The 16,538-nt window shown below is 37.0% G+C and overlaps 1 protein-coding gene across 2 annotated transcripts in view; it reads left to right on the forward strand.

The window, feature by feature from the left end:
* HMCN1 (hemicentin 1) overlaps positions 1 to 16,538 on the forward strand; it is a 453,341-nt gene that overhangs the window by 336,838 nt on the left and 99,965 nt on the right. For both annotated transcript variants that reach the window (XM_060197833.1, XM_060197834.1), the window contains exons 65-69: positions 2,240 to 2,364; positions 2,907 to 3,090; positions 3,614 to 3,711; positions 5,123 to 5,401; positions 11,569 to 11,765. In XM_060197833.1, coding sequence (XP_060053816.1) covers positions 2,240 to 2,364; positions 2,907 to 3,090; positions 3,614 to 3,711; positions 5,123 to 5,401; positions 11,569 to 11,765 — 883 coding nt within the window. The remainder of the gene's footprint in view (positions 1 to 2,239; positions 2,365 to 2,906; positions 3,091 to 3,613; positions 3,712 to 5,122; positions 5,402 to 11,568; positions 11,766 to 16,538) is intronic.

The raw sequence follows: 16,538 nt of genomic DNA on the forward strand, positions 1-16,538 counted from the left end.
ACTGCGTTATGTTTCAGAACTCACATGAGTAATAACACCAAATTCAGTCTCAATTGAAGTTGACTATCATGATAGAAAAAACAAAAACAAAAAAGTTGGAGGGGAGTTTGAGACACAAAGATTCTTCTTAAAGGGGTGTGTGTGTGTGTGTGTGAGAGAGAGAGAGAGAGAGAGAGAGAGAGGGAGAGAGAGAATATGTGAGCATTTGTGTTCCTTATCCATCAGCTCTGTTAAGTTTACTCAGATCTTAATTCCTGCAAATGTAAATAACAATTGATGATTTTATTCCTCTAATCTTGGAATGTTATACCAGAGTCCATGTCATAAACTAACTAGTTCTTCATTCCTGTTAACATCTAACACCTACAAAAGATTCATTAATAAACGTAGGTGTAATTTTGTGTTCTGAAACCCAGTGCATCAAAAATATCACTCCTTGTTCACTTTGAGAAAAGATACAGTATCATAAGAGCCCAGTTCATTCCTTGTGGTCATTTGTACAAAGCCGATTTTTAACTGATGCCTATTACCCAACCACAAAGGACTGGAATAATAATAATGGGGCAGGGCTTCCTGTTACCTTCAACAACAAACACCTTTGGAAGGATGATCCAGAGTTCTGCACACAAGTTAGATTACATCATTACAGAGTTCTACTAGATACACATGCAGAGTGATTATAATTAGTTGAAGAATCATATTGGCATATGTAGGCATTAATTAAAGGTACTCACTTTTTCATGATAAGCCAGCATTTTCCCCCTTTTGTTGCCCTTAGATGATCCTGGGGCCCCTGAGGTAGCTCACCTGACGGGTGCCTTCTTTGCTGTTATTTTGACCTCGGTTTGACCTAGCAGTAGGACTGCTATGACACTGAAAAGGCTTGGGTACTTGGTGTCTCTCACTTTCTCTCTAATCTTCTCTCTTTCTACCTGAAATAGTTGGCCCAGAGCATTGAAGCCCCATGATAGCAATAAATAAATAAATAATTCCAAGTATATCTAAAAAGTAGCACTTGAGGATAGGTAGGGCCTATGTGAGATGATGTTTGTGCCTGAAAACTTTATATTTGTCATTCTTCTTACAGTAAGAACCTAGCTTTACTTATGTATGTATCTCCCTTACTAAATATTTCTCCTCTGAATTATACATAAGTTTATAAGAAAAACAATTGGTCAATCAAGTAGAGTAATTCTCCCAGTCAGCTTACTACCTTCATCTAGTCATGGAAACTTGCTTTTACACTTACTACAATTCCTAAAATTTAAAATTTCTTATTTTAAAGAATAAAAAGTACAATAGACCAAATTAATAACATCATAGTTCTTAACACTCCTATTTAATAATCTGATATAAATGGAGTATTTATTTTAGACTCGAGGACAGAAATCACTTTTGTAAGAATAAATGTAGTTAACACTTTATTCTCTATAGAACATAAAAATTTGGTTTGGTACTTAGTGGTATGTGAAGAAAAGCAATAATATAATAATCTTCACTTAGCTCTCTTTGTGATCTAATTGTCTGGTTATCGTCTATTGTTACATAATCCAAAGGAAAAACTCTAGTAATTTATAGGGGAAAATTGCAAAATATAGTTAAAATGACAGAAAGTTGACACAGTTTATCTACTACTATCTACTCCTGCCAATGAATAGTACTATGCCACAGAGAGGGCTCAGTGGTAGAGTGTCAGCCTTACGTGCATGAGGCTTAGGGTTCAAATCCTGACATGGCATGGCTATAAGAAGGACAATAGAGTAGATTATAAATGGTGGAAGAGCACTTTGGTCTCTCTCTCCTTTCTAGTGAAATATTTTTCAATTAAAAAGGAATATTACTAAATTGCTTATCATTTTTTTGTGTACTGCCTTCAGTTTTTCTTTGTAACAGTTCTTCAGTTTCCATACCAGAATTTTTATACTGATAACTAAGAATTAAATATTCAGACTCAAGATAAAACATCGAAATGCCTATGATTTGCATGGAAAAACTCACCATCTGGTTTTGCTCATTTACCATTATGGTAAATGAGGCCTGGGATTATAGCGTTTTAGTTGGGTTGCCTGTGACTTCCCACAGTTTCACTAGCTGTGATTTAGCAGGCTTCCTCGTACTTAGTGGGGGACAAAAATTGAACCACTCTATCCAAGGTGAAGTCATACTTCTTGTGTTGCGTTTTCCAGATCTGAACGCTACATAAATCAGCCCCGTGCCTCTATTGTAATCTTTTCCACAGGGTGACTGCAGATGGCAGCACACTGAACATTTTTGGAGCTCTCTCACTCGACACAGGAAAGTACACGTGTGTTGCTACAAATCCCGCTGGGGAAGAAGACAGAATTTTTAACTTGAATGTCTATGGTAAATATGAAGATTTTCCTTGTTTTGACTGCTACCTTAGGAATCTATTCTTTTTTTTTCTTTAATTAAAAAAAATTTTATATATATATTTTTAATATTTATTTTATTTATTTATTCCCTTTTGTTGCCCTTGTTGTTTTATTGTTGTAGTTATTATTGTTGTTGTCGTTGTTGGATAGGACAGAGAGAAATGGAGAGAGGAGGGGAAGACAGAGAGGAGGAGAGAAAGATAGACACCTGCAGACCTGTTTCACCGCCTGTGAAGCCGACTCCCCTGCAGGTGGGGAGCCGGGGTTCGAACCGGGATCCTTATGCCGGTCCTTGTGCTTTGCGCCACCTGCGCTTAACCCGCTGCGCTACAGCCCGACTCCCCAGGAATCTATTCTTAAGAATAGAGGCTCATCACTTAGTGTCTAGAGCATTTCAATTTAAAAACTCATGCCACTGCTGTTTCCTTTTGATCTCCAAAGGAATGCAGAAATGGGGGCATTTATCACTGAAGTGATTTCAGCCCCTTCTCTCTCATTTTCTGCATGACATAGTGCCACCTGCCATCAGGGGTAATGGAGAAGAAGGAGAGAAACTCATGGTTTTGTTGGATGCTTCCATCAATATCGAGTGTAGAACCACAGGGACACCTCCACCACAGATCAACTGGCTCAAGAATGGACTTCCTCTCCCTCTCTCCTCCCACATCCGGCTGCTATCAGGAGGACAGGTTATCAGGTTGGTTTTACTGTGTGTGATTTACTGAACAGGTGAAGTCACTTTGAGTCTTTTGAACATAAAACAGTTCTCTCCAAGGCTTTCATTACCAGTGTCTGTGTTTTTTCTACTTTCAATATCCTTTAAAAGTGGAAGGATAACAACTAGAACCTAGAAATGGTTTGCATTCTTAGATGCTCATATTTCTGTAAATTTGCATAAGATAGATCTTTCATAAATGAAAGAATGATCACCTATATATTCCAAGAACCATAGTTTTAACTGCATCTTTACATGGCAAAATGATAGGAAAGTGTGATTTTCTTATTAGTAAAACATTCAAGTCAGATTGAATTGTGTTCCTGGAGGTTTGCTCTTAGAGGAAGTTGCATTTGAAGCATCTAGATTTTGTGATGGAGTGTCATTAGCTTCATCATTAAAAGATACTCACATGAATCACCTTCTCTAAGATAAATATAATTACCTTGTTCAGATATGTTGAGTTAGATGATATCATAACATCTTGGGTCATATTGTTTTTCAGGATTGTGAGAGCTCATGTGTCTGATGTTGCCACATACACTTGTGTAGCCTCCAACAGAGCTGGAGTAGATACTAAGCATTATGGTCTTCAAGTTTGGGGTATGTTACAGAATAACCCCAGTCCTTTAACTCTCTTCACTCTTAAACACCAGCCTTATATTTCTGTATTGACTTGCTTAAAAAGTATTAGTGAAATGGGATCTTTCTAACTAGGAAAGAATGTTTATTTTTTTTCTCCCCAAAAGTTCATATTTATTGGGTCATATTGTTAGTTTTTCTTCTAACCTAGGATTTTACACTAAATCAAATCTAAATTTTTTAAAAAACCATTTCTGGTCAGACATAAGACCAGTCTTCTCCTCTCAAAGTTAAAACTATTTTCTGATAATACTAGAGATTCATTTTTAGCTTTCAAATTATGAATACATACAGGTATAAATATATGTCTTCATATGAGCATACAGTGAACAAACTCAAAACATTCTATTTCTGAAATACTAAGATTTGCTGATTTAGATTTCTCAATTCCTCAGAACATTTAAATAATTATGGGTTATTAGAAAAGTCATGACATGTTTTTCTGTTTGTCTATGCAAAAATGTGTCATGACTTTTCTGACAACCTAGTATTTATCAAAGTCTACAAATGACTTAAATTAGACTGTATAAAACTTTAGAGCTGCTGTTATTTATTCCACATTAACTTGACTACAGAAACTATAATGTACATTTGTTTTTCACAAGCTAAGGCCTTGAATATGTGTGATTTTATGGCTCCTGGGCCACTTTTTTACATACAGACAGACCACAGTGTCAGAGCTGTCCCCCCCCCCATGCTAAGGCACTCACTACTAGCCCATGAGCTATCCTTCCAGCACTATAGTATACATTTTAATTAATTAAAGAGACAAAACTTAAGGATTCTATTTCCTAAATGTTTACAATATTGTAAATAATGTTAAGTAGATTAAAACTGGAATTAACCTACCTAAGGGGCCAGGTGGTGGCACATCTAGTTGAGTGCACATGTTACAATGCACAAGGACCCAGGTTTGATCCCCCAGTCCCCACCAGCAGAGGGAAAGCTTAGCAAGTGGTGAAGCAGTATTGTATGTGTCTCTCTGTCTCTCTCCCTCTCTGTCACCTCCTTACATCTCAATTTCTGGCTGTTCCTAGCCAATAAATAAATAAAGATAATAATTTTTAAAAATAAATTAACCTACTTAATACTTTTCTGTAGTAAAGTCGGCAGTTATTTATTGTTATTTGTTTTTACCAGAGCACTGCTCAACTCTGGCTTTTGTGGTGTGAGGAATTTAACCTGGGACCTTGGAGCCTCAGGCATGAGAACCATTATGCTATCTCCCCCTTCCATTAATACTGTTTTTAATTCTGTATCTCTATAAATCATGGAAATACTAGAATTAGCAGGACCATTTAAACTTTTTATTTGAATTGATTTCAAGTTATAACAGATGTATAAATTTTGCCTGGTTGGTTTTCTATTATAGTACCACCAAATATGGACAATGGAATGGGGACAGAAGAAATTACAGTTGTCAAGGGCAGCTCAACCTCCATGACATGCTTCACAGATGGAACCCCAACTCCCAGCATGTCCTGGCTCAAAGATAACCAGCCTCTAAGACTCAATAGCCATATGACTACTAGCACTCAAGGAATGGTCCTTCAGCTTATCAAAGCAGACCCTGAAGATTCAGGAAAATACACCTGCACTGCTTCCAATGAAGCTGGAGAAGTCAGCAAAAACTTTATCCTCAAAGTCCTAGGTAAGAAAGCATTCTGATAGAGCTGAGCGATGCTCTGGTTTGAAAATAAAGATTAAAAAGGAAAGCCATAAAAAGTACATATATATATATACCCCAACTGAGGCCATCTTGTAAATTGTCCCCAAATGTTTAATTACATGTGCATCTTGCTTTTCAGAAAACATTAATTTACATTGGGGAGGGGGGGAGAATGTTCTGTTGTTAGAACAGACCTTATACTGTTTTCTCATATTCCTATTATAGTTTCAGAAATATTAAAATGTATGAGCAGCTTAGCGAAAGTAGAATTGAAATATTCATGATGGCTTTTCCTGCAGTGTGGCACAAGATGTAAAGTTTGTCATTGTTTTGTGAATTTCTGTGAATTTTAATATTCTTTTATAATTATCAGCATTTTATTAAATTCCTTTGTAAAAACAAAAAAAAGAAAGCATTCTGATAAGTGCAGGTTACTTAGGAAATATGTATTAATAAAGAGGTATAGAATGAGTCTAATTTTTAGCTTCATTTAATAGGCTAAAATTTGTAAAAGCATCATCATTCTTCCTATTTATCTTGTTATGTAAGTTTACTTTTATCTGAAGTATGATAAACTATAAATTTAAATTATTGTGTTATTTGTCTATATAAATAGATGAAAACTAGCTGTAAAATACTAATCAGGTTGGGGTAGATAACATAATAGTTATGCAAAGAGACTCTCATGCCCGAGACTCCAAAGTCCCAGGTTCAGTCCTCACACTACCATAAACCAACAAAGCAATAGTGTAAAATATTAATCACTGGAAAAGTCATAAGACCAACTGATAAGTCATTTTTTAACCTTTATGAATAACTAAAAACATGTCTGGTAATAACAATTGAATGGAAAAGGAGGATATGTGTACTATTATCTGCTATTCCAGTCTTTTAAAAAAAAGTTTTATTAGTGACTTAATACTGATTTACAAAATTACATGTCAACAGGGGTATAAATCCACTGCATTTCCACCACTAGGGTTCTGAATCTTCAGTCTCCCCTCTGCAAGCCACCACAGTTGTCCCAAGGTTGTAGACATGAACCAACCATCATCTCTACAACTGTCTGTCTACATTTATACATAATTGCCCCATTTTTCTTCCTGATCCAATCCTCTCTTCCCCTCTGAGCCACTTATGACAACATTACTATCTCCAAATGTCCCTCTCCTTTTCTTCCTCTCTCGCTGGGTGCTGATGAAGCTGGAGTTCAGAGCCCTCATATCTCCTTCCTCGTATCACTTCTCCCCTGCTGGGAGTATGGATCAGAGTTGTTTTTGGCATGCAGAGGCAGGAGTTCTGACTTCTGTAATTGCTTCTCTGCTGGACGTGAGTGTTGGCAGGTCTATCCATACCCCCATCCTGTTTCTGTCTCTTTCTAATGGGCTAGATCTTTAGAGAGATGAGGTTCCAGGATACACTGGTGAGGCCATCTGCCCAGAGAAGTCAGGATAGAAGCAGAGTAGCATCTTTATCCAGAGATGCAACTTGGTGTCTGAAAGGTGGCAGGACATAAATTGAGACAAAATGTCTAATGAACAGGAACCAAAAAGTAGAAATAGAGTAGATGAGATTAGGGATTTTGGGGTAAAAAAGCAAGTTAGAAAGACCATTTTAGGCATGTTCCTGGTGGCACACAGTTATGGTAGTTTTGTGTATAGTACCAAATATTGATAGTTTTACTTCTTTTCTGACTTAAATTCCTTTTCTTTTCTAATTGTCTTGGCAAGAACTTCCAAAACTATGTTGAATAGTAACAGTTGTAGTGGGCAGCCTTGTCTTGTTTCTGACCTAGAAGGAAAGACTTACAGTAGAAAAATCCAAGAGTTCAAAAGAAAACTCTTAGAGGGTGGGGGTTACATAGCATAATGTTTATGCAAAAAGACTCTCATGCTTGAGGCTCCAAAGTTCTAAGTCCAACCCCTACAAAGTTGCTCAGTGCTCGAGTGAAAAAAAAAAAACTCTTAAAAATTATTAGGCAGGGAGTTGGGCAGTAGCACAGTGGGTTAAGCGCATGTGTCGTGAAGCACAAGGACTGTCGTAAGGATCCCGGTTCCAGCCCCCAACTCCCCACCTGCAGGGGAGTCGCTTCACAGGCGGTAAAGCAGGTCTGCAGGTATCTGCCTTTCTCTCCCCCTCTCTGTCTTCCCCTCCTCTCTCCATTTCTCTCTGTCCTATCCAACAAGGACAACATCAACAATAATAACTATAACAACAATAAAACAACAGGGGCAACAAAAGGGAAAATAAATAATAAACTTTATATAAAAAAGAAATTATTAGGCAATATAGTAAGATGATAAACTGAAAAGCTACAAAATTATGTACAAAAGTCAGTGGCATCCCTTTATACACACAGTAAAGTAGAAAAAGTTTAGAAAGAAATCCATTTGGCAATAGCATCAAAAGAATGCTATCTAGAAATAAATGTAACAAAGAAGGTGAAAGGCTTATACATAGAAAATTACGAGTCACTAATAAAAGAATTAGAAGACATAAAAAAATGGAAAGATACTGTATCCTCCTTAATTGGATGAATTCGCATAGTTAAAAGTGACCGTCCTGTGGGGCTGAGGGGCTGCATCTGAGTGGGCACACTCCTTACAGTGCACGAAGAGCTGGTTTTAAGACCCTGGTCCCCATCTGCAGGAAGAAAATTTTGAGAGTGGTAAAGCAGTGCTACAGGTGTCTCTTTTCCTCTCTCTCTTCCTCTCTATCCCCCCTTGATTTCTTGATAGAGACAATCCAATAAATAAATAAAATATATATATATTTTTAAATGACCATCCTATCCAGAGCAATATACAGATTCAGTGCAATCCCTATCAAAGTCCGTTCCGTAAAGGAACAGAACAAATGCTACAGGCATTTAACTGGAACTAGAAAAGACCCATAATAGCAAAAGCAATTCTGAGAAAAAGAAGAACAAAGGCATTAGGCTTCCTGACATCAAACTGTACTACAGGGCTGTAGTAATCAAAACTCTGTGCTACTAGAAAAAAATTATACACACAAATCAATGGGATAGAACTGAGAGCCCCAAAATAAGCCCTCATACATATGGACAGTTAATTTATGACAATGCGTCCCAGAACCTAAGTTGGATAAAGGAGAGCCTTTTCAATAAATGATGTTGGGAAAAATTAGATTTTGTCAAAACAGAAGAATGAAACAGGACCACTGTATCTCACTGTGCACAAAAGTCAACTCAAAGTAGATCAAAGATGGGGCTGGGTAGTGGCGCACCTGGTTGAGCTCACCTGTTACAATGCGCAAGGACTCGGGTTCGAGCCCCTCGTCCCCACCTGCAGGGGGAAAGCTTTGCAAGTGGTGAAGCAGTGCTGCAGGTCTCTCTCTTTCTCTCTCCCTCTCTATCCCTACTGTCTCAATTTCTGGCTGTCTCTATCCAATAAATAAAGATAGTAAAAAAAATTTTTTTTAAGTAGATCAAAGATTTGAATGATGAAATCATTGACAGGATACCACATGGTGTTTGCTTTGGAAATGTTTTTAGAGGCTTAGGTTCGACAGAAAGGAAAACAAAATTGAAACTAAACCATGGAATTACATCGAAGTGAAAAGCTTCGCACAGAAAAAAGAACTATCACCCAAGAAAAAGGACAACCTGCTGAATAGGAGAAGATTTTACATGCAAAGGTCTGGTATCAAAATGTTTAAAGGACTCACAAAACTCAGTAACAACAATAAAAACATTAAAAACAGAAAAGTGGGTTTTAACAAGATAACTCTCTTGGATAGTGCACTTCGTTTATCATCCACATAACTCATGTTTGAGCCTATGCCCCACCACACCAGAGGAAGCTCCAATGCTGTGACATTTTTCCTTCTCTCCCTCTGTCTCTCTATCTCTATCTGGGAAAAAATTTGACTTATAATGGTGAAGTCCTTATGATGACACACACATATATATACAATCTGAATAATTTGATGAAAGAAGACACTCAGATGGTCAAAAAACATGAAAATTGCTCAAAGTAGCTGTCAGATAAATGCAATTGAAGGTACACCGATAAATTGCATTTATCTGACAACTGCTTTGAGCATTTTACACTTGTGAAAATGTCATACATTTGAAAGAATAGAAATAACAAGTACTGGTAAGGGTTTGGGGAAATAGGAATCCATGTGTACCTGCAACTTTGTGGCCAGGAACCTTTGTTTTTGCCCCATCACTGAAAGGGAAGAGAATCTGGAGAACACTTGAGGAAGTCAAGTTTTGATTCTTTTATCTGGAAGGGAAGAGGAAAAAGGAAGGACACCTGGAAGTTGTAATAGGTGTGGGTGTAGCTTGGAAACAAAGTGAAGGCAAGACTTTAGAATAAAAATGGGTATCAACAAAAAATATAAGGGAGCATAAGCTTCCACATGGGGTCACCCATCTTTTCCCAAATGGTTCATGTGCTTCTCTGGTGCATGCCTTTTCATTTTCATTATTGAAAGTTTAAAATATCTGGGGGGGAAAAAGTCAAACCTTAGAGGAAGAAAAAAATGGGAATCAAGTTCCACAGGGAGTCAGTCATCTTTACCCAACATCTTTACAAAAATATCCCATGTCCTTCTCTAGTGCATGCTTTTTCATTTCCTGATTAAAAGTTTAAAATATGGAGGGGATACTATAAACAATGGCATGAAAAATCACTAATTTGAGTCATGTAAATATAATAAAATAAAAAAGAGAAGAACAAATCATAGGACATATACTTAATGGAGCACTACTTAGTAGTTAAAAAAAATGACTGTAATGTGTCCTTTGGGACTAAATGAATGGAACTGACAGTGATTATGCTTAGTGAAGTGAGGAAGCAAAGGACAACTATGGGATGAATTCACTCAAATATGGAATATAGAGAACTGAAAAATATGAAAAAAGGAAGAAATAAATATAGTCAACCCACAACTATGATCTTGGAAGAACTGTGGTGGTTACCACTGGAAAGGATGGGGGCTTGGGACTCTGATGGTGGGAGTGCTATGAAATTATGATTCTATTATAATCTTATAAATCACTATTAAATCACTAATAAAATACCTTAAATGCATAACAGATAAACATACATTCAACAATCCTTCTTCTAGATATCTATCCAAAGAACATAAAATACGTATCTCTTGAAAATTTTTTCTTAGTGATTTAATAATGATTATCAAGATTGTAAGATAACAGGGATACAATTCCATATGGTTCTGACCACCAGTTACATGTCTCATCCCCTCCATTAGAAATTTCTCTATTCTTTATCCCTCTGGGAGTATGGACCAAAATTTTTATGGAGTGCAGAAGGTAGAAGGTCCAGCTTCTTTAATTGCTTCTCTGCTGGTCATGGGTGTTGGCAGGTCAATCCATACCCCAGCCTGTTTTTATATTTCTCTAGTGGGGTATACATATCTAAAGAGATCTAAGCACATATCTATACTCATTGCAGTAATACCCAAAATTTGAAAACAATTTAGTTGTCTGTTAACAGATGAGTAGTTGAAAAAGTAGTTACATATATGCACAATAGACTACTTCTCAGCAGTAAGAAATCATGAAAATTTCTCTCTTACTATAAGCTGGATGAAACTTGAAAGAATCTTATTAAGTGAAAGAAATCAGAATAGAAAGGCATGCACCAGATGACCTTGCTCATAGGTGGAACTTAAAAAACAAAGAAAGGTAATAAGCAGGGTAAAACTTTAATTAACCAAGGTTTATTGCAGCAGATTCAAGGACTCTAACAGAGGAAACAGCAGGAAGAAGAAGATGGTAGGAGACCCAGTATCCTAAGGTGGAGGAAGATGGCTAGTTGGTGGAGAGTGTGATGTGCTGACATCTGTCATAGAGAGAGAAGAAACCGCACACATAATACAACAGCAGTCTTGTAAAGCAATAAAATGATTTAATAAAAAGGGAAGAAGAAGACCTTTGGCTAGAACTTAATCAAAGTGGTTAGCACGTGATTTCAAGGTGTCCTGTAATCTTTCACATAACACCTACTGACACTGAATCATTTGCTTTACATTAGTATCCATGTTCTGATCGCCTTATTTTACCTTAAATTTGAGTTGAATTTTCATTTAAAGTTTTCCTGATTAGCATCAGTTCATCAAATAATAAGTTTATTTTGTTATTGATTCCCTTTAAACAGAACCACCCCGTATCAATGGATCTGAAGAACCTCTAGAGATATCAGTGATTGTTAATCACCTACTTGAACTTACCTGCATTGCTTCTGGAATCCCAGCTCCTAAAATTACCTGGATGAAAGATGGACGGCCCCTCCCACAGACAGATCAGGTGCAAACTTTTGGAGGAGGAGAGGTTCTTCGAATATCCAGTGCTCAGGTAAGGGTCAACATTTATAATATTATCTTAAGTTATACTTCTCACTTACTGATTGATGAGAAATTATGCCTTTGAACAAGGATGTATGACAGATCTCTGTAACTTTAGTAAGAGTTGATTGGCATTACAATATGTATGTTTCAGTAGATGCTTACAAGGTTATATGACTACAAGGAAGAATATTATATTAAACTTGTAGAAAAACAAGATACTTTTGTATTAATTATGGAAATTCTCACAATGCTGTGTTGATATATTCCCTAAAGACTTTTAGCTTGTGCCACATAAGCATATACAGAAGCCAGATGAGGCCTCTGAGAGCACTTTTGATTTCTAAAATGTGAAATTCTCAAGAGACTGAATTTTTCAAACAGTGGTCACTTCAACAGAATTTAACATTTATTTAAATTTATGTTAAAAGGAAATTAATTTGATTGTGAATACATTAGAGAAAGTATATCAAAAATATTATAACAACCTTCTGTTGCTACAAACTTCTTTTGTGTTTGTTTTATTAACAAAAGTGAAGCTTATATTCTGGATATTTTCTGCATATGCCCTAATATTCTCATCTGTGAACTATAGGAAAATAGTGATAATACTGAAGAAGCACACCTAGGAATTTCAAGAGATCATTTAAGATATGATGTTTAAACTGGTGCTGTAGACTTGTAGTCATGTTCAGACAAAGCTAGATGGAATCTTTGTTGCTGCTGATGTTACCAAAATCATTGCTTCTTTAAGTGCAGAGTACCAAATTATTGATAATATTTTGTGTGCATTTTTACTCAAAGAAATGGAAATTAGAGAAGGAGAAGTAAGGATTATAAATTGCCCACGTGTTAATCCTGTGTTTGACTCTATTTTTCTGCCACGCCCAGAGCCCTCATGGAAAGTCTGAGAGTGACTTTACTTCCTATCTGCTTATCAAGAAACAGAGATTAAATACCTCTGCTCATTGAAGAATCTGAGTCTCAATTGTTTAGAAACCTAGTCAGTGGACTCAGCCACATTCTTGGTGTTTTCCTTTTCCTACATTCTTCCCCCATACCCTCTTCCTTTATTCCTTCCACTGTTTCATCCCTAGTCGAGATTTCATCCCGTGTTCTCCCTTTGCTACTTCTGTCTCCCAGGATCCATCTACAAGTGGAATGATCCAATATTCATCCCTCTGTTCCTGACTCATACCACCCAACACTTTTCCTTATGGTTTCTGCAAAAGGGAGGCAAAGATCAAGATTTAAGAGTTTCTGTTCTGATATCTATGTCTTTGATCGTTGGCCTTGATTCACCAATATTAACCATATCACTCTGTCTTTTCTGCCTTCTTTTCTCCCCTGTATGTTTGCTCCTGTTGTTGCTGTTGTTTGTGTTCCCATTTCTATTCGACCACAGACTACCTCCTTTGGAGTTAGTGTTCCTTTTCTTCTTTTCTTGTAAGACTCCTTTCAGTAGTTCTTGCAAGACAGGGTTGTTATGGTGAATTCCTTCAGTTTTTATATGTTTAGGAAGGTTTTTATTTCTCTTTCATACTTGAAAAGTAGTTTGGCAGGGTAGTGTATTCATGGCTAGTAATTATTGTCTCTTAACACTGTAAAAATGTCATTCCATTCCCTCCTTGCTTCTTCTGGGGTTTATGTTGAGAGATCTGGTGATAACTTGATGGCTCTACTTCTGTATGTCAACAACAACTTCAACAACTTCTTTTTCTCCTCCTCCTCCTCCTTCTACTATTACTACTACTGCTACTTCTACTACTACTCCTTCTCCTTCTCCTCCTCCTTCTTCTCTTCCTCCTCCTCCTCCTCCTCCTTCTCTTCCTCCTCCTCCTTCTCTTTCTCCTTCTTTTAGAAGATAATGCCCTGCAGTATTATTTATACATGTTGTATCTAGGTTTCTTCCTTTCTCTCTTTTTAACTTTAGAGCTTTATTGAGTAATGGTTTACAGTATAGTTTTTTTTCACCACTCACATCTTCAAAGGTTTGCTTCTCCATCTCCATCCCCATAGATAACCACTGTAGTTCTCCCATAGTCTTAGTTAAGGTTGACACTTTTTTCACATTCATATGTTTAATTCTCTATATTCTGCATATGAGTGAAACCATTTTGTAGTTGTCCTTCCCCTCCTTACTTCTCTAAGCATAATCTCCAGTTCCATTCACTTTATCCCAAAGTGCACAATATCATTTTTTTTATTGCTGAATAATACCCCACTGAGTATATGTCCCATAACTTGTTTATCCAGTCATTTGTTAAAGGGCATTTTGGTTGTTTCCAAATTTTGCTGTTGTGAATAGAACTGCTGTTAACATGGGGGTGCATAGATGCCTACAAATCAGTGTTGTTGTATCTTTTGAGTAGTGGAATTGCTGGACCATAAGATATTTCCATTTGGATTTGTTTAAAGATTCTCCATACTATTCTCCATAATGATTGCACCAATTTTCACTCCCACCAGCAGTGTAATAGAGTTCCTCTCTCTGTATATCCTGTTTAACACTTATCTTCTCTTGTTTTATTGGTGGAGCCTGTTCTCACAAGTGTAAGTTGGAATCTCAGTGTGGTTTTAATTTGCATTTTTCTAATGAGTGAATTGTCTGTGGGCCATGTGTATCTCTTCTTAAAAGAACTATCTATTCATATCTTCTTCCTTCTTTTATATTGGGTTGTTCTTTTTCTTTTTGTTAATCTGTATGAGTTCTTTATAGATGTTGGGTATCAACTGCTTGTCTGAAGTGTATTCAGACAAGCCCATTTGCTGGGCTTCCTGTTTATCCTTATGGAATTGTCTTTTGATGTGTAGATGCTTTTTAGTTTGATATAGTTCCATTTGTTCATTTTTGGTTTTGTTCCCCTTACTCATGGGGTAGGGTCTCCGAATAATACATCTTTTTTATTTTTTATTGAGAGGGTTAATGCTTGACAGTGCAGTCATTGACATATGCATATAATTTTATTATGTAGTAGGCCCCCAAAGTTTTCTTCCTATCCTTCCCAGAACCCTTTGCTCTGGTGCAATACATCATGTCCAATCCATGGTTCATTTTGTACTCTCCCTCCTCATCCCTACTTGACTAAGTCCCACTAATACGTGAAATAATTTCATCCTAAAATATATCTTTAATGTTAAGGTCCTAAAAGGTTTCACCAATGTATCCTTCTGTGTATTTTATACTTTCAGGTCTAATATCCAGATCTTTGATCTATTTTGAGTTATATTTGATTTTCTACATGTAGTTGTCCAACCCACCCAATACCATTTGTTATAGAGACTTTCTCTTCCCCATTGGACAGTTTTGGCTGCTTTATCATATATAATATGCCTATACATGTGTGGGTTTAATTATGGGATCTCTAATTGGACAGTTTTGGCTGCTTTATCATATATAATATGTCTTTAGCATATATAATATGCCTATACGTGTGTGGGTTTAATTATGGGATCTCTATCCTGTTCCACTGGTCCATATGGCCATTTTTTAAAATTTTTTATGTTTATTTATTTTCCCTTTCATTGCCCTTGTTTTTCATTGTTGTTGTAGTTATTATTGTGGTTATTGATGCTGTTGTTGTTGGATAGGACAGAGAGAAATGGAGAGAGATGGGGAAGACAGAGGGGGAGAGAAAGACAGACACCTGCAGACCTGCTTCACCGCCTGTGAAGCGACTCCCCTGCAGGTGGGGAGTCGGGGGCTCAAACTGGGATCCTTGCATTGGTCCTTGTGCTTTGCGCCACGTGCGCCTAACCCGCTGTGCTACTGTCCGACTCCCCATATGTCCATTTTTGTTCATATGCCACACTGTTTTAAATACTGTTGCTTTGTAATATAAACTGAAGTGAGGAATTGTGATGCCTCCATTTCTCCTCTTCCTTTCCCTTGCAGCCTATAATATTTCTTCCTTGTCCTTACTTTTGTAAAGTATGACTGTTATGTTTCTTGGAGTTGGCTGTTTGGGGTTCAGTTATTTTGGTTTCTGTTCAGCTTATTCTATACCTATATTTTGACCACTGCCCACGTTGTGGAGAGTTTTCTGCAATAGTTTCTTTAAATATGCTCTCTGTTCCTCTCTCTTCTTCATTCTCAAGCACACCAACAATTTTCAATTTTTTTTCTTCCGATGGAATCTGCTATTCACAGAGAATTGCTCCGTTTTCCACAAACCTTTCTTCTTCAGCTGCTTTGCACTTTGAGAGTTTGTTGGTTTTATCTTCTAGTACTACTATTCTGTCTTCAAGCTGGTTTATTCTAGATACAAGACTTCTTATATAGGCTTTCATGCTTTCAAGGGTTTCCTTTATTTCCAGTATTTCCTTTTAGAGTTCTCTTTGTGTGATTATTAGCTCTTTGGTGAAGAGAATTCTGTTTTACTTCCTTTGCATTTGAATGTTATGGTTGGAGTTCTAAATTGCCTTCCTACTTAGCTTCCTGAATTCAAACTCAGACATCTGTTGCAAATCTTTACGATGGTGAATTTGTTTTTACCCCCATAGTTTTCTACTGTTCAACCAGCAGGTGGCATTGTGGCTGTATTGTTTATAGGTAGTGTTGAGGGGGTGGGGTTGTCAACCCTGTTACTCGCAGTCCAGTTAGGGTAATTTCGTGGCTAGGGTGATTGTGGGTGTTTCAATATAACTCCACCTCCTTTCTCTGGCTGCTTTCCTGGTTCCCGAGTTGAGATATTTGGTGTGGGTGTTGCTGTCTGCAGCTCGAGACCAAGCTGTGTCTGCCTTTTTTAGACTATTCTGGCTTCTGGCCACTTTGCTATGCAGT

The sequence above is a fragment of the Erinaceus europaeus genome, chromosome 9 (assembly GCF_950295315.1).
Source record: "Erinaceus europaeus chromosome 9, mEriEur2.1, whole genome shotgun sequence".
NCBI lineage: Eukaryota > Metazoa > Chordata > Mammalia > Eulipotyphla > Erinaceidae > Erinaceus > Erinaceus europaeus.